The sequence below is a fragment of the Microtus oregoni genome, unplaced genomic scaffold, assembly GCF_018167655.1.
Source record: "Microtus oregoni isolate MIOR12 unplaced genomic scaffold, Mior012 000010F_ref0000083, whole genome shotgun sequence".
Classification (NCBI taxonomy): domain Eukaryota; kingdom Metazoa; phylum Chordata; class Mammalia; order Rodentia; family Cricetidae; genus Microtus; species Microtus oregoni.
The window spans coordinates 1,868,923-1,895,435 of NW_024543069.1; the positions used below are offsets into that span (position 1 = coordinate 1,868,923).

Below are 26,513 nucleotides of genomic sequence, written 5' to 3' on the forward strand. Positions count from 1 at the left end.
ATTAAGATTTTCTTTACAAAATCCCAAACACGCATAGCTATTTTCTCTTGTTAAGTCTTTCTCAAATGTCACCATAAATATCTGAATAATACTTTGAATTGCTTCAAATTTGAGGAGTATTTCCTTCCGCGTGTTAAAAACAACATGTTTCTCCCACCTCGTCTGCATTAGCAGCACTCTTTCCTTTTCCACGCAACCATTCCTTACCCTGCTCACCAAGACAGTAGGCACGCCCTACTTCTCTGGAGCTATTAATAACCTTGAAGGATTCTACCAGGGATCACCAATCTCACTTTCTTTGTAATTTGGAAAACGTCCCTGATTCTATTATAACAGTCACAAGACTGGCTGGAGGAACTTAAATTGTTTATTATTTATAAAATAACCTATGATAGACAGTGATCACGGTCGTGTGCTACTTCTCAGCAGGGACAGGCATCGAGCACACTGACACAAATTAAGGGCCTGAAACGTTGGCTGGTACATGGAAATTCCCAGGGCTTAGCTTCTCCAACATATCAGTTAGACAATCTTCCTAAAACACAGAAAAGGACTAGCCTGTACAATCTACTTCTGAACACCTTTCAAAGCCTCCCTGATGGAGGAAGGTCATTGGCCAATAAAGAAACTGCTTGGCCCTGTGGGTGGAGTAAACAGAACAAAATGCTGGGAGGAAGAGGAAGTGAGGTCAGAGACTCCACCGCTCTGCTCTCGGGAGCAGACGCCTCAGGGAGACGCCATACTCCCAGCTCCCAGGCAGACACATGCCATGAAGCTCGACCCAGGATGGACTAGGCTAGAATCTTCCCGGTAAGACCGGTGCTCACCGATTATTAGAGATGGGTTGATCGGGATATCAGAATTAGCCAGTAAGGGCTAGGGCAGAAGGGCCAAGCAGTGATTAAATGAATACAGTTTGTGTGTTGTTATTTCGGGCATAAGCTAGCCGGGCAGGCGGCTGGGGTGTTGGGGACGCAGCCCCGCAGCTGCCCTTATTACTTCACCTCCCTAATGCCCAAGGTCAGCTGGAGGCAAAGACTCCACCTCCAAGTATTCCCAAACTGATCACTGCAGCAGAATCTCAAATATTCCTTAAACTGACCACTAAGACTAAACTGACCTTGAACTCCTGAGCCTCCAGCCTTTAACGCCAAATTCTAGAATTATAGGGGTGAGCCACCTTGTCTGGCTACTTTTCAACCCCCCTCCCACACACTTTGGAAAGATCTTACTCTATAAGGAGCAGACTGATGAAAATACAGTTTAAAATGAGAACTATTCCCCACCCTATCCTGATGTTACGTTCTTAAACCAGATCTTTCTCTCTAATATCAAAGTCTGAAATACAAGCTCACTGGCCGTATGCAGGGGACTTGGAATATGGCGGAAATCATTGTAACTGTCATGAAAGATGGTTTGACAGTTCCCCAAACCTATAAGCAAAGCCAGCACGTCACTCAGCATTTCCACGTCTAGACACACACAGAAGACAGAAAGGTAGGAGCCCGACTAGAACAACCACAACAACAGCAGCATTAGTAACACAGAGCCAATGTAGACAACCCAAGCAAACACCGTGATGCGCCTGCAAACACACACAGCTGAATGCTGTTTGACCTTCAGGAAGGAAATCCCTGCCTCGCTACACTGTTGAAAACTGAGTCTATCACACTAAGTGAAATCCCTGCCTCGCTACACTGTTGAAAACTGAGTCTATCACACTAAGTGAAATTCCTGCCTTGCTATACTGTTGAAAACTGAGTCTATCACATGAAATGAAACAAGCACACTACAAAGAGACAGATGCCGCAGGACTCCACTTATACCAAACACGTAGGCAGTATGGGGGGAAAGTTCAGTTCAGAGACAGAAAGCAGAAGGGAGGTCCCAAAGGTGTGGAAATAGATATGTTAACACTGCTACAAAGTTTCAGTCAGAAAAAATGAGCGTGTTCCAGAGAGTTGTACACAATTGTTATGCAGTACTGTGAATGTATTTAATGCCACCAAATACACATGAACGAACACTGCATTTTATGTTAGGGGTACTCAACAGCAACAAATTTAGGAGGCAAATGAGGATAAAGCAGACACCACAGTTCTTAACCCCACGGCTGAGGCTCGGCTCCATGGACCTAAGAGCTCTTGCTGCGTGTGCATGAAGACCTGAGTATGGAGCTTTGCACCCACCCACATAAAAAGCTCCGTGTGTTCCCATGGGTCTGTAACTTCAGTGCTGTGCAGGGACAGAGACAGGGGGATCTCTGGAGATGGTTACACTTCAGCCTAGCTCCAAGTTCAATGAGAGGATGTCTCAGGGAAAACGGCAAAGAGTGATTGCATAGGTCACCAATGTCTTCCTCTGTCCTCTACATGAGAGTACACACCATAGACACCCACATACACACACACAGAAGCACGCACACATTGTGTTTATTATTTATAAAATAATCTATGATGAGCAATGATCACAGTCACATGTCACTTCTCAACAAGAACATGCTCTAAGAAATGCATGGCAGTGTGTGCACGGCATCAATCCCCAAAAATGGTCATGGCAGTGTGCACAGCATCAATCCCCAACAACGGTCATGGCAGTGTGCACAGCATCAATCCCCAACAACAGTCATGGCAGTGTGCACGGCATCAATCCCCAACAATGGTCATGGCAGTGTGCACGGCATCAATCCCCAACAACGGTCATGGTAGTGTGTGCACGGCATCAATCCCCAACAATGGTGATGGCAGTGTGTGCACAGCATCAATCCCCAACAACGGTCATGGCACTGTACACGGCATCAATCCCCAACAACGGTCATGATAGTGTGTACACGGCATCAATCCCCAACAACGGTCATGATAGTGTGTACACGGCATCAATCCCCAACAACGGTCATGGCACTGTGCACGGCATCAATTCCCAACAATGGTCATGGTAGTGTGTACACGGCATCAATCCCCAACAACGGTCATGGTAGTGTGTGCACACCATCAATCCCCAACAATGGTTATGGCAGTGTATGCACAGCATCAATCCCCAACAACGGACAGGGTTAGGATAGAGAAGACAGCGTAAGGACACTGGGAATCTACAAACTGCCATGGTTGGGGTGGGGGAAGCTGAAACAGCTTAGATCACCATGTCTGTGGTCCCAGCAGCCTCTCAAGATCCTCAGAACAAATGCCACAATCTCCTAGTCTCAGCATCTCCTCTGATGCTCATGTTAGTGTCTAGAGTTAAGACTGGCGTTTCTGTTCATATACAATAACCCTCATTCATATTTTGTCTGTCTCCGTACAACAACCCTTTGCCAATGTATCCCCAGATATAATCACTACCTATTTGCTATTATTACAATATTTTATACAAACTGAAATCTTTATTTTCAAAACAATTTATTTCAATGGTAATATCTGAAAACAATTGGTCCTTCTAATTTTTTTCTGAACCACACAGAAGACATCATCTAAACTAAATGATACTTCAGTGCTAAAAATAAATTAAAAAGCGCAGTATATTCGGTGAGTTTAGCAGTCATTCTGCATAAAAATATACCGAACAGTTCAGTTGCAATTTAACTTTTACCTAAACCACTGGTTAATTAAATAGCAGCACACCAAACATTGTCTGTATTCACATTGACAATTAAAGGCCTTAAAGACTGGTAAAGCCACATTGTTTACATGTGTGTACTTTTAAGATCTGGAGTCCCAGATTCAACCCATCGATGCAATTTTAAAGTCTGACGTAAGTGGAAAGACTTGGGAGTTTAAGGGACCTGGAACTGGGAAAAACTTTAAATGAACATCAAATTTTCATCCCTTGGTTCCTGAAGAACTAAACAATTATAAGGAAGGAAAACCAGACTTTCCCATGATCCCATGATTATTTACGATAACAGAAAAACACAGGAGAGAAAATGAACACTGTAGTATACCAGAAACCACAGCTCCAAGTGGAAGCATTCTAAACTCTTTTAAAATCGGTAAACAGCTGCCCTCAACTGGCTAGTGATGAGCACTGCAACTCCAACAAACCTAACACTAAATGGAGTGTGCCCAGCCAAGCCTTCAGTGATGAAGGCTGCAGGGTATAACTTTCAGGGGTCTGTGCTTTGAGAAACTCTGGTTTCTGAAGCCATGCTCTCAATCTAGAATGGAAGTATACAAGAAACCCCAAGGACAGGGTACCCGTCATCTCAACTGCTGACACATTAAGCTGGAGCCAGTGCCATGTGCCTTACTATACAAGAAAACCACGACGAAGGACACTGTGGACAGCATGGGCAGGCACCCCGACTATCACACGGTAGGTTACACAGTAACTATGGACAGCACGTACAGGCACCCCGATTGTAACACGGTAGGTTACACAGTAACTGTGGACAGCACGGGCAGGCACCCCGGCTGTAACACAGTAGGTTACACAATAACTGTGGACAGCACGGGCAGGCACCCCGACTGTCACACGGTAGGTTACACAGTAACTGTGGACAGCACGTACAGGCACCCCGATTGTAACACGGTAGGTTACACAGTAACAATGGACAGCACGTACAGGCACCCCGATTGTAACACGGTAGGTTACACAGTAACTATGGACGGCATATACAGGCACCCCGGCTGTAACATGGTAAGTTACACAGTAAGTGTTAAAGGGTCTCCTTACATCGCCAGGCCAGCCTCACAATCCTGGTTGAAGCAGTCTTCTCTCAAAGGATCCTCCTGCCTCAGTTTCTAAGCAGCTAGGCATAAACTGATTTAGTATCATGGGTTTTCACATTTCTAAGGAGAGAATATTATAACACATGCCATTGAATCTTAGTGGTATTCAATGCTTCTGTGAATTTAAGCTAAAAGGAATTTAATTCTTGGTGAAATAGAAAATTCTAGATACTTAAAATTAACAGCACTGCTAAAGTGAAATAAATTAAAATAACTCCCCTTCCAATAGAGAACAGAGTATTGTCAGCCAGGCTCTGATCTGTCCTAAGAGTTACTCTCTGGGCCGGATCAGGCTTCTGTCTTTCACGGCCAGCACCAAAAAGAGAAGAGACTGTCACACTGTCTACCCACTAAGCAGTTTACGCATGAAGATGAAGAACCTAAGACAAACAGGAAGCAGTCAGAAACCAAGTTCTCTGCTTGCATCAGTTATACCTCAACTGTAGAAAAAGACATTCAGTGTGAAATAAAAAGTTAATTTTATGGTGTGTCCCATACACCCTTAGTATTCATAAAATGAAATCAAATAGAAGACTATGTTTTTATGAAAAGTTAAAAGTTCCATCCAGAATTATTTCCAGAGAAGTTCGAAACAGGATTTAAATGCTCAAAGTGCCCATCATAAAGCTCACAATTTCCATCACAGCGTGTGGATCACAATGTATGATTGGGTTTCCCTGAGAAGTTTCCTTATCTAAACACAAAGGACAAGCCCTAACCACGTGAGCAGACAGTAGCATGGGTTCTGAAACAGCACACGGTTTATAAAAGTAGTCAACAAACAGACCTGGTGGCTACACACTCACAATCTGAAAGCTGTACGTACATACACACACACACACAGTATTTTTTTATTTAATTTATTTATTAAAGATTTCTGCCTCCTCCCCACCACCGCCTCCCATTTCCCTCCCCCTCCCCCGATCAAGTCCCCCTCCCTCATCAGCTCGAAGAGCAATCAGGGTTCCCTGACCTGTGGGAAGTCCAAGGACCACCCACCTCCATTCAGGTCTAGTAAGGTGAGCATCCAAACTGCCTAGGCTCCCCCAAAGCCAGTATGTGCAGTAGGATCAAAAACCCATTGCCATTGTCCTTGAGTTTTCAGTATTCCTCATTATCCGCTATGTTCAGCAAGTCCAGTTTTATCCCATGATTTTTCAGACCCGGGCCAGCTGGCCTTACTGGGTTCCCAAAAGAACATCCCCATTGTCTCAGTGTGTGGGTGCACTCCTCGCAGTCCTGAGTTCCTTGCTCGTGCTCTCTCTCCTTCTGCTCCTGATTTGGACCTTGAGATTTCAGTCCAGTGCTCCAATGTGGGTCTCTGTCTCTGTCTCCTTTCATCGCCTGATGAAGGTTAATATTCAGGAGAAAGCCTATATGTTTGTCTTTGGATTCACCTTCTTATTTAGCTTCTCTAAGATCGCGAATTATAGGCTCAATGTCCTTTATTTATGGCTAGAAACACACACAGTATTTTAAACCAACAGAAATCCCAGAATCCTGGGTACTGCAGCTATTGTGATTTATGTGTTCAAGGTGGTTGCTCCAAATCCCACTGGAAATTCCCAGTTATGCCCAAGTGATTGGCTGAAAATAAGTAATGAATTAGAAGTAAAAGGACAGAAAGTTCGCCAAAATGACCAGTTTAAAGGTGACAGAACCACGCCATCAGACACCAGATATTTTGATTATTTAAAGTGAATATCTATTAACTACCCTTTGAACTTTTCTCCCAATGAACATCCTCGTGACCAGCTGTTCTCAGCATGTGGTTGTGGCCCCTTTGGCGGGGGTGGGGGTGGGGGGTAGGGTCATAGAATGACCCATTCACAGGGGCCACCACAACATGAGGAACTGTATTAAAGGGTCACCGTGTTAGGAAGGTTGAGAACCTTGTCCAGGCTAAATCACCCAAAGCAGAAGGGCAGCTGTGCAGCACACATAGAATACCGGGTGAGTTTTAGATTCCAGGTTCATTGCCACCATGGACTGGGAACCTAAGCCTGCTGCTTACCCCACACTTCAGATTCCCAAGGAGAATGGGGCAGAAGACTGAGGGACACCGCAGTCTGGAATGCATATTGTAGCATTATTGGTCCTAAGCAGACGCCTCGTAAGGCATCAAGTCAATGAGCCTTCTTTGACTACAATAAGGACCAATAAAGTTGGGCTACCTTTACAAAAATACAGCCAGGGGCCAGCAACATGGCTTAGTGGAGAGAGGTGCTTACTGCCAAGCCTGAGACCTGGGCTTGATCCCCAGGACTCAGATGATAGAAGAGAAAACCAACTCCTATAGGTTGTCCTCTGACCATGTATACCCACCCTGCCCCAAAAATGAATGATTTTTTTAATTTTAAAATAAAGTACATCTGAATAAAACTCACTCCTTCAATTCATTTGCGTATATTCTTCGAGAGCAGGCAGCTGTGACTGTGTGGTAGGCAGTGTAGTTGGCTATATACAAAGACAGTGTTTTAACTGGACAGAAGTTACAGTTGCAATGAAAAAGTTTAAAAAATGAACCAAAAGATGAAATTCAAGAAGTTAACACTACAATAAATTCTATATTTTTTCTTCTTCTCCTATCTGCCATAGTGACATACAAGGCATATAGACAGATAGATTTTCATCTTATAGTTGAATCTGAGAACTGTTAACTTCACAACAAAAGTCTCATTTTTCGGCATTTAAAGGAATATCTGAAACTAAAAACCTGAAGTGCAACTTCCAGATTAAGTTTTCTAAGTATCTCAGCAATGCCAGTATGAAGTCCTCTATGTCTACAACATACCTTACCTCATGACTGAGTCTAATTCTCAGGCTGTGCTGAGTTACCCCAGCTGTTAAACCGGCCTTACACAGCTGCTCACCAAGAATTTGGCTGATGATTAATATAGCTGTACCTTTAAGCCAACTATGACAAAAATGGCATTGTAATTACAGGTATTTCAATCATGCAAGAATCCTAACTTCATGTGATGACTGGGAGAGGCTCAAACAACTTCATCCTCCACAGTTTTCAAAATAAATGTAAAAATCTAGTCTGTCATTTAAATTACTTTCATAAGCAAGCTTAAGCATAAATAAATCATCAACCTTTCTGCTAAAATAATACCTATAAATCATGTATTTCTCCTGCAAAAGTCCTCAAGACCGCAGGCCAGGAAGTCACACTACCATGTGCCTGAAGAGTGGTGTGTGTGTGTGTGTGTGTGTGTGTGTGAGTGTACGCATGTGTATGAATGTGTGTACGTATATACCTTTAAAATATAAATAAAAGAATTTAAGTATAGGAATATTTACTCTGAATAAAATAGCTTGAATATACAATAAAATTATAGAAAATAATTAATTAAGGGTTTCATTCCTGGATGAACTGATACTCATAAATCTCAACATTAACTTTATAGCAGACATCTGAGTTTTCATTTCTTCAATAAATAAAACACTAATTACCTATCAAAAAGATAAAGTAACTCAATTTCTAGAACCCCCAGTGTGCTAGTGTGGAAAGACCTTGGCGGTTAAGAGGAAGAAGTTGGAGGCTATGGCGATATAGCTCGGTTGAGTAAGTGCTTGCTATGCAAACAGGAGGACCTAGAAGTTCATCCTGAGCCGCCATGTTTACATTTATAAAGAAGGTGGGCCCAAGCGTCTAATATCCTAGCCAATCTAGCGAAGTCCAGATTCAATAAAACACCCGCCATTTATGTATAGCCTCCAGTTGAGAAAAGGTGGGCAGGATAGAGAGCACAAATGATACAACAGCCTACAGCAGACACAGTGGGGAGCAGATGATACAACAGCCTACAGCAGACACAGTGGGGAGCACAGATGATACAACAGCCTACAGCAGACACAGTGGGGAGCACAGACACAACAGCCTACAGCAGACACAGTGGGGAGCAGATGATACAACAGCCTACAGCAGACACAGTGGGGAGCACAGACACAACAGCCTACAGCAGACACAGTGGGGAGCAGATGATACAACAGCCTACAGCAGACACAGTGGGGAGCAGATGATACAACAGCCTACAGCAGACACAGTGGGGAGCACAGATGATACAACAGCCTACAGCAGACACAGTGGGGAGCACAGATGATACAACAGCCTACAGCAGACACAGTGGGGAGCACAGATGATACAACAGCCTACAGCAGACACAGTGGGGAGCACAGATGACACAACAGCCTACAGCAGACAAAGTGGGGAGCAGATGATACAACAGCCTACAGCAGACACAGTGAAAAGCACAGATGATACAACAGCCTACAGCAGGCACAGTGAAAAGCACAGATGATACAACAGCCTACAGCAGGCACAGTGAGGAGCACAGATGATACAACAGCCTACAGCAGACACAGTGGGGAGCAGATGATACAACAGCCTACAGCAGACACAGTGAAAAGCACAGATGATACAACAGCCTACAGCAGGCACAGTGGGGAGCACAGATGATACAACAGCCTACAGCAGACAAAGTGGGGAGCAGATGATACAACAGCCTACAGCAGACACAGTGGGGAGCACAGATGATACAACAGCCTACAGCAGACACAGTGGGGAGCACAGATGATACAACAGCCTACAGCAGACACAGTGGGGAGCAGATGATACAACAGCCTACAGAAGACACAGTCCCAGACGTCACTGTGTTCCCGTCTTCTCTCTGCCCGAGGTAGAGTCCTAATGCTGCTTACTTGGAAAGGTAGCGACCACATCCTCTTCACTTAAAACACTTGCCAGACTTTCCTGTTCTTTAACCGTCTTTAAACAACCTCTTCACACAGTCACATACCTCAGAATGGCTGGATGCTAACACACACTAAGGGAGCCCAGAGCACCCAGTCATGGGAGGTCTTCTGGTTGAAGACTGTGTAAATTCATGACAAGTTTTCAAAGCTGTACTCATTTTCCCAAAGCAAGTGACAAGATATATTTTGTCAAAATGTACAAGGTATATTTTGTTATTAAATTGCAAATGAGAATATGCTAGTTTCTTGATTTTAAAAAATGCAAAAATATTATAGGACAATAGACATAACTGCCCTAAATTGGGTCCAAATTGGGTCAAGAAATGACAGACAAGAGACAAGCAGACAATACTATAATTTAAATACATGAAAACAGCACCATCAACAAGGTGCTACAGGGCCCTCTAGTGTTCAATGAAGAAACTTAAATGATTACATGTTTTACTATGAAAATCTCTCCAATTGACTAAAAGAACACTGTAAATACATCAGTGTAAGACTCCTTACACACTGAACATGCCCACTTCTTTCGTGGCTGTTGTACTTTCTTTGGAGTACAATGCTGCTGTACTTTATTTTGAATTACTATCTATTTGCCGAGGATACAGCCAAAGAATTCTGAAATGTGTGCTGGGCAGGCAGGGCCCAAGAGAAATGCTCCAGCACAGTCTGACCAAATTCCCTGCATTGATCTGGAGACAGTGACAACCGCTCCAACTCCTATAGGGAAGGCAGAAGACCTGAAAGAGCAACTATAACGCGGAAGAACAAACCAAGGAGACTAACACTGTCCACTCTCAAGTCTACACAACCCAAGACAGCACTGATAGGAAACAGATAACACTTACAACTAGGGCCCAAAGCAGACCCAGTGTAATTGCAGCCAAGTGATCTTTGATGGAAGGGCAGAGGAGATACAGTGGAGATAAGTCAGTCTCCATAGACGGGCCAACAAGACCCAGAGATTTACCACACAGACCATGATCAGCACCAGCATCAACATCACCATCCATGGCCCCACACCCTCTTCAAAAATTATCCTAAAGTAGCCTGCAAACATACATGTAAAACGAACAACCACCAAACCCCCAAAAAGTGACAGGAGAAAACCTAGGCAGATAACCTCAACATCATCTATGAAAGAAATAACGATGAAAGGACATCATTAAAATTAAGCAGTCACTATCAATAGAGAAAGACAAGCCATCAACAATTTTTGTAAAAACACATCCAATAGATAACTTACTGAAAACGCATAAAACTATTTAAAAAAAAGGCATTGTTAAGAAGACAATCTAATTTAAAAATGAGCAAAGACCTGAATAGACAGCTCACCCAGAAGATGTGTTTATGGTGAGTGTGCACCTGAGAATATGTTCACTATCTTACAGCACGGGGAAGAGACGCAGCGCATCTCAGAGCAGACCCAGTCCAGGATGCTGACGACGCCAAGCACCAGGAGGAGCAACCTCACTCACTGCCGTGAGAATGCCAAACAGCAGTCAACAGAAGACACCCTGGCAGTGTCTGCAAACGAAAATATACTGCTACAGGTCTCGTCATCTGTAGCTTTTCTCATGGTTGCCAAAATCTGGAAAACCAAGATGGTCTCTATTAGGTGGGTGGATAAATAAACAGCAACCCATCCAGACAGAGGAATATTATTCAACCATAAAATAATAAACTTTCAGGCCTTGAAAATACACTAAAGAAATTTCGCAAATGCTATTTGCTGTGGGACAATGGTCTGTACCCTGTCAATTGTATTTTAATAAAATGCTGATTAGTCTCTCGAGGGCCCATATATCCTAGCACATGTTATATAAGACAGCTGCTTTCTGGAAATGCCTGGACCTAATAGAACTTTAACTTGAACAGAGCTAGGCCTCCGATTTCTAAGAGCATGTCATTCCCAGGGGGTTACTTAACTTAGCTTTCCTTTAAGTTTTGGCTGTTGGTCACATTGTTCTATAAAGGCTTCTGGCTGTTCAACTCTATAGAGCCACCACACAACTGTGACCTTGATCCTGGTTCTGGCCACCTTCAAACTCAGGGTTTAAAGCCCTTCTCCCTAATCCCAAGAACTGCAGGGCTGTGTGACTAGATCCTGCTTATCCTCTACTGTTTAGAGCCTAAAAACACAATCTATTCAACAGACTACTTTGCAAATGTATTCATGGGTATACATAGTTCTTATCGGAGGCAATGGATAAAAACAGGTAACAGAATTGAAAAATCAAGACGTAAAAAAATTTGATAAGGAACGGAACGAAGTTCCAGATGGAAGCATCAGAAATGACTTCCCAAATATGATTGTTTCCGTGAAAAGATCTGGAGGATAAAGACTCGACGCTTGTAGTCCCATTTGCTTTTCATGTTAGCTGAAAGTGAGCTGATAAAAATAAAACGGTAACAAGAGTTAATAATATGTATAAAACATTTCATGTCAAAGACTCAATATGAACTAAAAATCTCTTGATATAATACGCTGTTAATATGGTTAAAACTTGAAGAGGTAAGACTCTAAGAACTGGCAAAGCAAGCTGACTCTGGAACTTGGAGAAGACTGCTCACCCTAAGACAAACAGCAAACCCATTCGACAAACTCGAGAGTAACCAGACTCGTTTCTTTTTCATGATCCTTTCTTCGTCTTTCAACTTCAGCCTTGCAACCTCATATCTTCAATAATGTCTTGTTAAAACCACAAGAAAAGCAGTTTTCTGAATTCTCAGGTGGTTCAAAGAGCAGCTTAGGTTGCTTCCTAATCCGAAACCCCTCTCCTTGGAAAACACTGTTGTGCGGTTTGTTACTTTCTACCACAGGGGGCAGCATACCACACGGAAACAGGACAGATAAAGAGTAAAATCTTTTGTTATTTTCAGGTTTGTGCCAGATGGGGTCCCAGTGCTGAGAGGAACAAGCCCCCACCCCTAACCCAGAAGCTATCTGCCATGGATAGCCACATGCAAAAGAAAACTAAGTTTTCTCCAACACAGTCTCACTGGGAAACAAAGTACTCCTAAGGGAGGGTCCCCTGCCCAGCAGTGATTTCACAAACTCAATGTTATCTTTGGAGGTTGTCTCACAAGGCTTTGTCAAGGCATACTTTTTTCTTTTCATCTTACAGATTTCATACATAGATACATACATATAAAATTCTGTGTTTTTATGGGATCCCTATGTATATGAACATGTGTGTTTCTGCGTCTGTATACTTGGGTTCTTTTTCTTCTTCTGTTTGTCTGTTTTGTCCTATTCTGGTTCATTTGTTTTTGTTTGATCATGTTTTCTTTAGATTCCTGTTTGTTTTCTATGGAGAGCCAGAGAGGGTGTGTATTCAGATGGGAAAGGAGATGAGAGAGCTCATGGAGAGTTGGGAAGGGGAAGCACCGTCAGAATATATTGCATGAAAAAAATCTGCTCTCAAAAGAAGAAAAATAGAAAAGATCTAAACATGAAAAAAAAAGAGAACCTAAAAATAAGCATTGTGTAGGGTGAACCATTTATTTTCTCATCTCTCACAGGGATTTAATAAAGAGCAAATCTTGATCACCAATAGCCTTGACTTTCGGTATCCGGCAGTCTGGAATTTCTAATCCCTACTGTTTATTGCTGTTAAATTTCAAACTCAGGACAACTGACTGAGGTATCTATTTAACACATCAAAGCTGGACCTGGTCCCCATGTTCACCCAGCATCCCTCAAGCCCTACCTGTCACAGGGCGTGGCTGGCACACTCTCACCCCCTACCCTGAGTTCAGGGTCCAGGCTGCCCATCCCACAGAGCCCTTCCCTATATAACCCACACATTTTAGTCTCCTGCCCTTTTGTGCTTTTTGGCCTCCTGGCTGCTGTGCCTGGTTTCCCTCTCCTCACTTCTCCACCCATGGCCCGGCTCAGTCTGGTCATGTCCACTCTCGACTCCCCCGAATGCCCCTGCCCTGCCTCTCTACCTATGTGCTCCCTTTTACTTACATACAATGCACTTTCTCTTCCACTGCACCCAGGAGCAGTCGTACCCTTTCCTCTTTTCTTTATTTCTTTTTGTCACTCAACTGTACTTTCCCATAAGAACAAAACTTAAAGGGAATGGAGTGGTACCTTTGGCTCCAAGAGAAGACACAGCATTCGGGTAAAGAACAGAGACTGTACCTACAATTCAGTTCATCCAAATGGGTCTATTCATCACCAGGGCAGAAAACACCTCAAGAGACTGTCAGTTTCAGAAACTTTAAGAAACAGTACAGAAGTCTAGCTCAACACACTGGCTGGTCCAGTGGGCCCTTTGGCCACTGTTTACATTCACCGTTTAAGGTACCCACTTCACTGCAAAAAATGCTGTCTACCTCTACACTTAAAAAAAGGAAACCTTCAATGACGAATGGTAGGAAATTATCTTAATAGTTTCCATTATGTTCTGAGAATAAACCAGTGCAACAGAGAATCTAACATTTTTTTTATTAATGTAGAAAAGATACAGGAATGGCACCTAAATCTAGCTGTCTTCTGGTTGTTTAGAGACTGCCACAACGATACTTCAAAAGCATACTGATGAAGAACTGAGGAAACTTAATTCTCTATTAACACTTCAAAGGGGGTGATGTTTCCTTGAATCTTGCTGAACGGCCTACCCCAGACACACGCTCTCTCACTAGAGCGCTCAGGCGGGCCTCCTGCCTCAAGTGTTGAGGTTGTTGATGGATATGTCGCCCAACTTCTAAAGGAGGGTTCTTCATTTCGTGCCCCCACTCGGCTCAAAGGTCAAATGTTTAGGGTTGAATGAAACTGAAGTCCAGGATACTGAGGTTTCTCTTTTTCTTTTTCCTTTTTTTTTTTTTTTAATAAAGACCAGGGATTTAAAATAAAGCAAAATAAAGTACTGGGTTATTATAAATTTCTCCTATTTCCCTTATTAATAGACATGTGATGTCTTCTCAATACAGCAAGGTAACTTTTAAAATGTCTTTAAAGCCCAAAACAATGCCTTGCTATCTTGACTCATGGTCTTCCTCTCCAGAGTGAGGAGGTTTTCTGAAGCTGTTTCAGAAATGACGAGTAATAAATAAATAAATAAATTTGAAAAAAAAATTAAAAAAAAAAGAAGTAGCAAGAAAAAAAAAAGAAAAGAAATGACGAGAGTGGCCAAAATCTAGTCAGTTGAGACCCAAATCCTTCATCTAGGCATAGAGACAGTTGAATAAAAGAAAACCACTACTTAATGCCATTTCTGACAGCTCAATAAAATAACCTATGAGTAGGCTATGAAAATTAGAGATAGTAACAAATTAAAACAAAATTGATTCAGCAAATCAAATTTATGCCAAATGTATCAGATACTTCATTCCAAGTCAAACTATATTAAAATACATGCTATTAAATTTGTAACTATTTATGAACAAGAACCACAAATCCATTGTTAAGTTTAAGAAACAGCAAATGAGTAAAAGGATGTCTACGATAGATGGTGTTTGTAAAACAGGTGAGCTATTACTCAAAGACAACCCCACAACAGTTTAACCCTTAAGGCTGTCCTACATGGCCATTCATGAGTCCCAGCTCATTTTTGAATAATGAAACAGAACTATTTTCAGTGATTCCTAGTAACTCACACATCAGAGTAACTCTGGTGGGAACACAGCCTGTGCATACATTAATTATTTGTAAATAAAAAGACTCCATTACTTGATTTATACACATCATGTTTCACGACAACCCTGCACACTACACAAACCACTTTACTTCAGCAGCAGATCTGAAGCTGGCAATCTTTTGTAGTAAGCAAGATCAGTTTCCCCCTATTTCACAGCCAGGCTACCCTCCTACCAGTGCTTCCATTTACAGCACTGTGAACGCCTTTAACACACGAAAACTTAATCAAGTTGTTACACATGAAGATAGCAGGCAATCTTACAACGGCGATGTAGTGGGTCAGGTGAAGGGATATCAGATACTCACTTTTGTCGTCTTTGTATAGAATGGGGAAGAGAGCTGGTGAATGGGCAGGTCCACGATACTACTACAGTTTGTGACATTGCTATTGTGCGTATGTTCATCTTCTCTGCTACTATCATCGGACTGATCAAAATCATCACTCTCCTGGTCCATCTCCTCCTCCTCTTCTTCCTCCTCCTCCTCGTCCTGTTCCCCAGCATGCTCTTCATCTTCCTCTTGCTCTTCTTGGTTTCCCGAAGAGTCCTCATCTACTGAGATAAAGCGGTTATTGTTTTCTTCCACGTGTCCTGGCTGGGAATCACTCTGGTCTCCAGGCCTGGGGTCTGCCCCCACAAGTTCACCATTCCGTGCAGTGTGCTCCTCCTCTTGATAGCTCAGTTGCTGCTGCTGCTCCTCCACCACGCGATTCATCTGCTCCTCATCTACCTGGCTTGAGGAAGCATTCCCTCTCAGAGAGCCTCCAGTTCGTCGTCTTTTGCTGCCCACAGAGAGCAGTTCCTGATTCATTTCCAAAAGCCAGCTTGCTACTTCTTGGACCTTGGCTAGACTATCAGAAGATGCAAAGGTTTTCACATTCTGTAGGAGGAAATAGGGGATAAACAAGATTTGTACAATCTATATTGTCATCTACTTTTGAGTTCTATGCCTATCGTCTAAGTAACAAAGACTGTGGAAAACATTCACATGCTCTTTAAATTAAGTAAGTTATAAAGCTTCTAAAAATGCATACCTTTAACAACCTTTTTAGATATACCTCTAAAAGCTTGACAGTTTAGTTGTCTTGATCAGTATGACATAATTTAGCCAATAAAACAATTTTAAATCTTAAATCATTAATTCAGAAATCATAGCCTTGATAAACTATTTACTAAATAGTAAACGTAGCCATATAAACAAAAAGAAAACACCCATCAGGTGCCCAGCTGGGTTCATGAAATCTTGAAGTAAACCCTCTTCAAGAAAGCTTTATTATCTTGGCAACTCCCCAAGCTTCTCCAATCACAAAATTCTGCTTTCAGGTAAGAAGCACAATCTCTGTGATTTTCATCTCCCACAACGAATATAAACCAACTGAACAACAAATTCAAAAATTGTCATTAAGAACACAAAAGCAAAAAGGTCTTAAGTTCATACCCTCTGACCCAGTAACTCCACTGCTGGCAATCTATCCTAAGGAAGTAATCCTAAAACAGGAAAGGAAGAAAATTATACAAAAGATGTTCACTGATGCAGACAGGGGTTAAGGGAGAGGGGAGGGAGAGAGAATGAAAATAAAATCCAGATGTTTAAGATAAAAGAATTTGTATCCAAGACATGATCCATTTAAGAAGCATGGTGAAGACTGGTTCTGTGTATCACGCTAAGGAAACCCTTACATGGAAAGCACAGGACTGCAGTGTAATTTCTAGATTGCATAAGACTACACGGTGGTACTTCAAAACACTTGCATCTTGAACGATGGCATTATTGAAGCTTTAAACTGATTTCTCAAATTTTACGCATTATGTTTTCTTTTGTTTCTTAGCATAGGTTCTAATATTTCTTGTTACATTTCAGTGAGTTCATTATAGAGCACATTCTTTACTGATATTTGATAAAGTTCAAGTTTACTAAAATAATTTCACATTACGCACATTTAAAAAACCCTAGAACCTGAACTTTGAAATTTTCATACAGAAATTAAGCTGTCAAAAATGCATTATTATTTTACAAACTAATTCTGAACATCTTAGAGAAAGCTTTGTATGTGTCAGAACACTCATATAAAATACAAACATGAAAAAAATAGTATTTTATTGTATTTATGTTGAAAATTTCAAAAGTTTAAAATTTTAAAATGTTCTATTTCACACCAGCAGAAATATATATTAATATATTCAAATAAAAATCTTATGTTTTCACCCATATCTAATGAGATTTAGCTGTTCAGAAAAATGAAGTCTGTATAATATATTTCTACACTGTACAATTATCAAATATTGCACTATTCCCTTGACAACTGGACATGATGATGTAAACAATGCTGATGAAACCTCACAACTGTCAATCTGTAAATGTCTGTAACTAAACAGACAACTGAGGCTCAGTCCAGGTGAGAACTTGCAATGCAGTGCTCACAGATCACTAATCCAGAACCAATGCAGTGCTCACAGATCACTAATCCAGAACCAATGCAGTGCTCACAGATTACTAATCCAGAATCAATGCAGCGCTCACAGATCACTAATCCAGAACCAATGCAGTGCTCACTGATTACTAATCCAGAATCAATGCAGCGCTCACAGATCACTAATCCAGAACCAATGCAGTGCTCACAGATCACTAATCCAGAACCAATGCAGTGCTCACAGATCACTAATCCAGAACCAATGCCATGCTCACAGATCACTAATCCATTTCAGACCCACATTAGTGTCCCAGATGGAAGTACTTACAATTATTTCTTCACCTAATCTCAAGTACTACCAAGAATAAATTATACAACAACGAAACCTAAGACATGTCTCTGCATGTGCCAAGCATGTCATTTAGCAGTTTTTGATTATAGAGCCCACAGTAAAGTAAGATTTCACATTACAGGGCTACAAGGAAATATTAAACATTCCTGAAACAGCAGTTTCAAATGGAGTGAAGATAATAAAAAGTTCACAATCCCTAAAAGCCTCTCTCGGTCACCACTGTTAATTAAATAGTTAATTTTCTTTGTGGTCACCATGTCTGATGAAGTTGCTTTAGTCACTGAATTAGTAAATCCTGAGCCACTGCTCCTGGGGCAAATGGTTCCCATCAGCCTCTGGATCCCAACCCTATCATCTACTGGCCGACTCAGAACTCAGCTTCTGATTAAAGGCACCTTATTTAATGCAGATTATGAACTCAGCATTGAACTCATGCCCAACTAGTATAACTCCTACTAAGATGCATTATTTTCTCCATAAGGTAGTGTCACAGCTTTCTCAAACATTAGAGGGTCATTTTAAACAAAGCGATCAACAAAAGAAACAAAACTGAGGAAAATGTTAGCACAGACCAGGAAAAGGACACTTGTTTACGGTGTGGCGCTGAAACAAGCAGGTGAAGCTTGTTTCAACTGGGTCCACAAAAGGCTGTCTGATACGGCTCAGTGCTCTACAAACATGAGGATCTGAGATCAAATCTCCAGCACTCAAGTAAACTCCAACATGTAAGAGCAAGCCTCTAACTCCAATGGTGAGCAGGGGAACAACAGGCAGATCCCAGGTGTTGGCTAGCCTGCCAGTCTAGAGGAAAACATAAACTCCAGGCAACTGAGAGGCCCTGATAGAAATAAGTTGGAAAGCAATACAGGAAGACACCAAGCATCAAGTTCTGGCCTCTACATGGCATGAACACCCCCATATACATATCCATACTCTCTCACTAGCCCACTAAAACCAGCCACAAGTCCCTACACCAAGTGACCCCTCCCTCAGTCTTGCCTTTCCCCATAGCACTAAATACACAGAAGCACTAGAATGACCCTTGCTGTTTAAGTCGGACCTGTGTGTCCATCCACACATTCATATACACGGCCTTCCCCCACTGGCTCTGAGCCTTTATCAGAGATAAGCTGTACTTTTTCACTGATGTTGTCCCAGCACGAGGGTATAATGCCTCAATATGTGCTCACAGTATCTGCTAACTTCACAATCAACCTCAGATCTCTTCCTGTTTAACGAGGCAGACAGGTCATGCACCTGAACTTAATTTAGCAGCATCCGCAGTCATGTCTACCACATGTCTCAATCACTCTTTTCCACTCACTAAGTCATTGCAAGAACCTTAACTGTCAATACCTTGATGGCAAATTACAAACGTTTATATGTTTAACTTTGCCCCACAAATGAAAGCAAATATCAGTATGAAGAAGCCGGGAGCTGGGAAGACAGTGCAGTTGGTATACTGCTTATGATGGAAGTATCGGACCTCCGTTTCCTTAGAGCCCTGTGAAAACTTGAATGTGGTGGTGCATACTTGCAATCCCACACTGGGGAGGCCAGGACAGAGGAATTCCTGGGGCTTGCAGGCCGGCCAGCCTAACCAACGAGGGGGACGGAAGAAAGGAAACTGCCTGGGTCTGCTTACCGCAAGCCCAGCTCCAAACTGGGTGAAGAGCTTGTCTCAGGGGGACATGGTGGAAAACGGTAGGACAGGAGGACAGGACTCGCAGGCCTCCGTTGGCCTTTGTGCATACACAGGAATGTGCATCTGCACACACATGAGCACATACACTACACAAGCATGCATACACATACACAAAAGAAATATTGCAAGATTTCATTGACACATTTTGTTTCAAACTATTTACAATGACCCAAAACAGTACAGAAGTTTTCTAAGTGTGGTAGAGACAGGCTGAAATGGGGCTTAAAACACTTTTCTGGGGGCTGGAGAGATGGCACGGTGAGGTTAAAAGCACTTGCTGCTCTTCCAGAGGGCCAGAGTTCATTTCCCAGCACCCACAGAGGGCAGTCAACAACTGCTTATAACTACACCTCCAGGGGATCCAACACCCTCTTCTGGCTCTTCAGATGCTGTACTCATGAGCACAATTCCACATACAGATAAACACATACACATAAAATATATACTTAAAAAAAGAATTTTCTGGAGTGATGGAGTCTATATTTTGACTGATGTACTAGGTATATAAGTGTATATGTTGTTCAGGATTCACCTGTGCTTTCGATGTTAAAGCACCTCAATTTAAGTGTGTGTGTGTGTGTGTGTGTGTGTGTGTGTGTGTGCGCGCGCGCGCGCGTGTGCGTATACTCGTGCATGAAACGGAACACAATACAAACTTCTCTATGTTCTTTTCTTCTACTGTGAGTCTACTGCTAAATGCTGAGGAAGGTGTTGGTCTTGGATTCCACACCCTCATGAGTACAGATTTCCCTACAATAACATCAGATAAAATCTCATCGGGAAAGCAGGATAAAACCCCAAGATTTTTCCAGTTCAATAGACAAAGTGACAGACTTCCATAAATGCACAGCTCCTAGAATGGAAGAGTCAGCCCACAGTTCGCTGTCAGTGTCCCTAGCAGGCAGCTGTTGACAGAGAATATGAGGGTCACACAAGCAACCGCCCTCGGTGAAGCATCTGAAGCCTTCATCTAAAGAGCCAGTGTCAACTGGACGGGATCTTTAGAAAACGCCCTGCTCAGCACCATCACAAGGGGACTGGGAAGGAACCATTATGGATGCAAATCCTTTCAGATGTTCTCTCCTCTCTTGCCTCACAATCATTTTGCAGGAACATTTTGAACTTCAAAACAAACATACCACTGCAGTATGGAAAACACAGTATTTGCAGAGAAACAGAGATGAATCTTCTTCCTTAATGGGGTTCCTAACTTATTTATTGTGGTAACTATTTGTTGTAAAACAACGGGAAAATCTTTTTCTATAATCTTTTTAAAACTAAGAATTGTGTTCTCTGTGACTGTTGCCTGCCCCTCTTGAGAATCTTCATTTGTTAAGTATGTAGCTACAACTCTACCAAATCCAATGCTGTGTGTATGTATGTAAATATGTTTGTATGTATGCATGCATGCAGCTACAACTCTACCATATCCATGCTGTATGTATGTATGCATGCATGCAGCTTCAACTCTACCATGTCCATGCTGTATGTATGTATGTAGCTACAACTCTACCATATCCATGCTGTATGTATGTATGTATGTATGCAGCTACAACTCTACCTAATCCATGCTGCCCTTACTTCATCCACTTCTCACCTTTAAAAACTCCTGTCTGGATTTCTCTCCTTGCTCTCTAAGGCAAAAAGATTACCTGCTTAGACGAATATGCCAAACAGTACCTATTCAGCCTCTGAAACAATCACTTATCCCTCCTTAAAATTCTGGCAAGAGGGTTCGCGGACATACTGAGGACGACACTGTTAAACTGCCCCACACAGCATGTATTTGAAGGAGAGAGCTGTAAGTGTCACGAGCCAGCACTGGGGACAGAATACTGGCCAAAGGCATAGAGCCCTGCACCTAAAATAAATAATAACTGAAAGTTAGGAAGAAAATAGTTTTTCTCATTAGCTGGACTTCAGCATTATGAATATGAAAGCTTTGGAAAGACAATACAACGATGGGTAGAAATCAGGTTATCCACATTTCCTTCTGATCTGGTCCCTCTTATCTGTCAACACTGTAGTGGTCAAACCACCATTACCATAAAAATCCTTCCACCCAAAGCCACTTAGAACATTAGCTATAATTCCAGTGTATAATAAATTTAAATTGTTTTTCTAAAAGAGATATGAGCTCTTATTTTCTAACTGGCAAGAAATACTATGATTCTCTTACAAAGATCTCCATCTGTGTAGAATAAAGCAACGGTGTCTTAATGATGGATCATTAAAATAGATCCTGACAGTAATAATCTATTTTTCCACAAGACATTTTTCACATTTTTCAGGTTACAAAGCAGTATTGCACCGACCTAACAAGGCAAAAGTTGTAAGTGCTCACTAACCTGGAGATGCCCTCAGTTTCGGACAACAACACTGGTTGTACAGTTACCCTGAGACTAGGCAACAGTGTGGAGGGCTGGTCACAGCTCGAATTCCTCACTACAGTGGAGGCTGCAAACAGATTTCACTACTAACCTCAGCCACTCGAGCAGCGAAGAGGACAGTGAGTGGTCACTGATTTCACATCTGCTCAAAAGACTGTTAAACAGATCTCCAAATTTCTAGGTCCATTTCCTTCACTTCAAATTATTCCTCTTGCCTAGACAAGATCTAAGCACTAATTCAAAATAAGAAAAGAAACAAAAAAGAAAATACTATCCACTTCCTACATTACCAATTAAGGAGCAATGGTACAGAAAATGCTATAGATCTATTTCCTACACTTCCAACTAAGATACTCAGGATACAGAAAATAAAATGTTAGCAGGCATGAAACCAGTTTTATATTCCAACTGGTAAATTGGTAAAGAAAGTAACAGAAAAGGGGAATTGGTGTAGGAGGTCCTTCTGTTTGTGTGTTGCTTTCATTGGTTAATGAATAAAGAAACTGCCTTGGCCTGGTTGATAGGGCAGAACATAGGTAGGCAGAGAAAACAGAACTGAATGCTGGGAGGAAGAAGGGCAGAGTCAGAGAAGCCATGGATCCTCTGCCTGAGATGGATGCCAGTTAGAATCTCTGGTAAACCACTGCCACGTGGCGCTACACAGATTAATGGAGATGGGTTGAATTAAGATGTAAGAGTTAGCCAATAAGAGGCTACAGCTAATGGGCCAAGCATTAATTTAATTAATACAGTTTCTGTGTGGTTATTTCAGGGCTAAGCTAGCTAGGCGGCTGGAACAAACAAGCGGGTCCTTCCCCTGCAACAGCTTCCATTGCTTCCATTTAAGCTGCAAGCACTTACAGAGTGTCTAGGCTGCATATTCATCTAATCCAGAGCTGAGATCAGTGATCCCAGTGTGTGAGAGGCTGCTGGTCTCTGGGAAGTCAAGATGCTACTTCCCTTGCTACTGTGAACTCTGTCTACGTGTTGGAAGTTTTATAAGTTAGGATGACCAATCAATAACAGCTGTAGAAATAAAGCAAAATCTCAAAATACACAACATCTGAAACCCTTTTCTTCTGAAGAATTTTGGCAGGTAATACACTTAAATCATGATAAGGCAGCTTATTTTAAAAGCTTCCTTAAAACTCAAAACTGGAAATTATATTAAGAGCTCACAATATTAGCAGTTGAATCGGAGCATGCTGACACATGTCTGTGGTCCCAGCACTTTAGAAAGACTACTGTAGGCCAGGCTGAGCTTCACAGTGAGAGTCTGTCTCAAAAAGGAGGAAGAGGAGAGATGAAATTTCAAGTGTCTGGAACAAAGCCCCTAAGGACCTAATGTATGTGGAGGACACACTGGAGCGTTCTTTTATTCTGAGTTCACATCTCACAGGGATGTCCACCTCAGGTCTTTGATACAGGAAGGCAAAAGGAACAAGGAAGGCTGGCAGAGACTTCTACATCTGACCCCATCTGAAAACACCGAGAATCTCATTCCCAGTCTCTCACAGTGCACACTGACAATAATTCACAGTGGTGTTGCTTGCGCTCTCTCGCTCTGTGTGTGTGTCTAATTTTTCCATTTTACTATTTAACAGAATAGACAGAAGACAAACACACACACACACACACACACACACACACACACACACGTGAACGCGCGTTTTAGGTGGCCTTGTCCTTAGTAATTTCTAAGGGCACAAAGGACTACCAGACTGCTGACCAGGTAGCCAAAAGTGGAACTGGTACATAAAGGCCACCATACTTCTCAAGTGGATCTTTGGAGGTCTCATTTGTCTTCTGTGTTTCCAGCTTTAGAACTGATCCTAGAACTGCCTCTAGAGATTTAAATGCTTGGACCAAGATGACAACAGCTAACAACTGCAACGTAAAATGGGAAGCCAGGCCACCAGATCTCCAAGTTCTCTTAGGTAAGTCTTGAGTATAGATGGGTATAGTATATGAAAGACATACTTTGGAGAGCACTGCAAATACGAACTCAGTACAGGTCAAAAACTGTTATTAGCACGATCCACACGGCAGGTGATCAGTAATTGCCAGGAATTCTTATAAGAGCAAACAAATACTATCCAAGCAATACCCTGCATTTCTTCAATCAATTTACACACAAAGTCCTTCCTTTGCTCCAGTTAAAATCTCCTCCCTTGAGAGCTCATATAAAACTGAAGTCTAACCATGATATTTTCTAACTTACTTTCTGGACACAACCACCTGACTTTGGTAAAGTATTTCTCATATGTAACTTTAAACTTCATCATTCTGTTCATTGTTTATTGACCAGAAAGTTCTAAGAGATTTCTCCTATGAAAGTATAGAGCTCAAAAATCAGGGAACCTTCCAGTGTGGTCTCAGTACACATAGATTTGAGTTCATCTAGCTCCAGATACTACTGGTCTATTGGTAAAAACAGCTTCTCAAATTTTACAAACCCCCTATTACTGTGGACAAAGATCTACCAGTAGGCAATTTTGAAGGCAAAAGGAACACTGCAAGTAAGCAAGTAATTTGGGGATTCTGCTGTTGTCCCCCATTCCCTTTGTGTTTTTCTGCTAAGCCACAAATCCTGCACAGACCTCATTGGTTTTGGAGTTCTGGGAATAAATTCTTGGATCAAAACCCAAAACTGCCTTTGAGTTTTAGGTTGTGGGATCTTGTTGCTATGTAGGCATAGGTCGGGGAGGGGGGATAGGATCCAACCTCCCTCTCTCTACCTCTCTCCAGACTTCCAAGTTAACATAAAACTAACAAAGTTGAAGTTTTAAACTATTTTTCAAAATAAGCAGCTGTCCTCTTAACACAAGTGGCAAAAGCTGACATTCTTGGATGTGACAATGTACTACACTGAGCAATTGTCCAACAAAAGAAACCTGTGGTTTACAGTGTGCAGGCTGACACGTTCTAACAAACACCCAATGCTGCAAAGCTAGACAAGCGGGCACAGCAGAGAGCAGTGCTTTCTGAAGGCACCGCTGTCCACGCAGGAGCTCTCACCCTCTGGCTCAGGTAGTCCACCAGGAAGACTCCTCTTCTGACACCTCTGGTGCAGGCAGCAGTCACGCGAGGGGTCTCCCAGCTGTCAGAATTGAGTGGGAATCCTTACATGTCTGCTTCCTTGCCTCCACAGAAGGTCCCCATTGTGTCCTGTTTTTCTCAGCACTGAAGCTACCATCATTAGGATTCTCCTCACAAGGCAGGGAAATACCTAACTCTTTTTAGGTAAATGCTTTCGCTCTCCAGTTGTACTTTAAATATTTTCTTGAAGTTAATTGTTCTGCAGTAATATGTGCTGCGTCTGAGTGTGAATTTATTTTTGTTTAACCCAATTGACATCCTCTGAGATTTGCATATGTACTAACAAGCATACTTCTGCAGCTCCAAAAAGCCATTGCCTTTTCATGTTAAACAGACTCTTCCCCATCCGTCTGTTTCTTTTTGGAGTGCAAAGGAGATGAATACTAGAACAGGGATTTGACATGTTTTTCAATTCACCTGTCTAATGAAGCGTCACTGCCCCTTTAAATTTGAGCATCTTGGAGCCCTGTCTATAGGAATGTTTTTGTGCTGTTGGCAGAATTTATATTGCTTCAGAGGAAAGTCAAACTGGCGTGAGCTGGCTGCTCAGAATCACAGCCACTGCTGTGCAAAGGTGACAGTCAGCTGCGAAGCCTAGGATCTGTCACTGCGGCTGAGCTTCCCTTCCAGCTTCATCTGGTCAGTGTCACTTAAGTCACTTTCATCCCCAGATGCCACAGCATGGACAGCAGTCATATGAAAGCAGCAGAGGGAGGGTCTGGGTAAGGCTGCAGTTTATCTCAGCTCTGTGCCCACAGGCGATCACGTGACCTTATCTATCACCAGGACACCAGGTCACAAGCAAGCTGGCAGTGGGTGCATACACCAGATGATAAAGACAACCTGTTTTATAAGGCCACAGATCAAAGGCGAGAAGGAAGGGAGCACAACCAGTGGACACGGTTCAAAGACCAACCTCACAGCCAGAGAGCTCAGTCCTCTCCTGTCCATTACAGTCACTTTTACTGTCCCAACTTTGCTTGCTGCGATCTTCTGTAAACCCATCTGAATTTTCTCAGGTAGCACACAAGAGCTGGGAACCCTGATAACTAACAGTGGTATGTATGATCTCAAAGTAGAACAGAGTGAGATACAGAGACTGACAGGCTACTGTAAAACGTGTGATGCTGTGTGGTTCTACGAACACTGTTACAACAACATACTAGCATCCATCTTCAAGTCAGTTTACTTTCGCACACCTCCTTACACCAGCATTCAGCCATGGGAAGAGACTGCTGTGAGAGCCCACAGGAGTTCAAACGGGAAGGTGTCAGAAAATCGTCTCCACTTGGGCTTCTATAGGAACAGGAGATCCTCCTGACTAAGAAATAAGTGGGCTGAAGAGACAGTTCCATCAGTGAGGTGTTTGCCACATAGCATGAAGACCTGAGATAAATCCCCAGAACCCACATAAAAAAAAGT

The 26,513-nt window shown here is 42.3% G+C and overlaps 1 protein-coding gene across 3 annotated transcripts in view; it reads right to left on the bottom strand.

Moving 5' to 3' along the window:
• Fbxw7 (F-box and WD repeat domain containing 7) overlaps positions 1–26,513 on the bottom strand; it is a 141,256-nt gene that overhangs the window by 50,531 nt on the left and 64,212 nt on the right. For 2 of the 3 annotated variants that reach the window (XM_041658966.1, XM_041658967.1), the window contains one exon: positions 15,442–16,014. In XM_041658966.1, the coding sequence (XP_041514900.1) occupies positions 15,442–15,945 (504 nt within the window). In that variant the 5' untranslated portion in view covers positions 15,946–16,014. Of the gene's footprint in view, positions 1–15,429; positions 16,015–26,513 lie in introns of those variants that run through there. The other variant, XM_041658969.1, reaches the window with a different exon arrangement.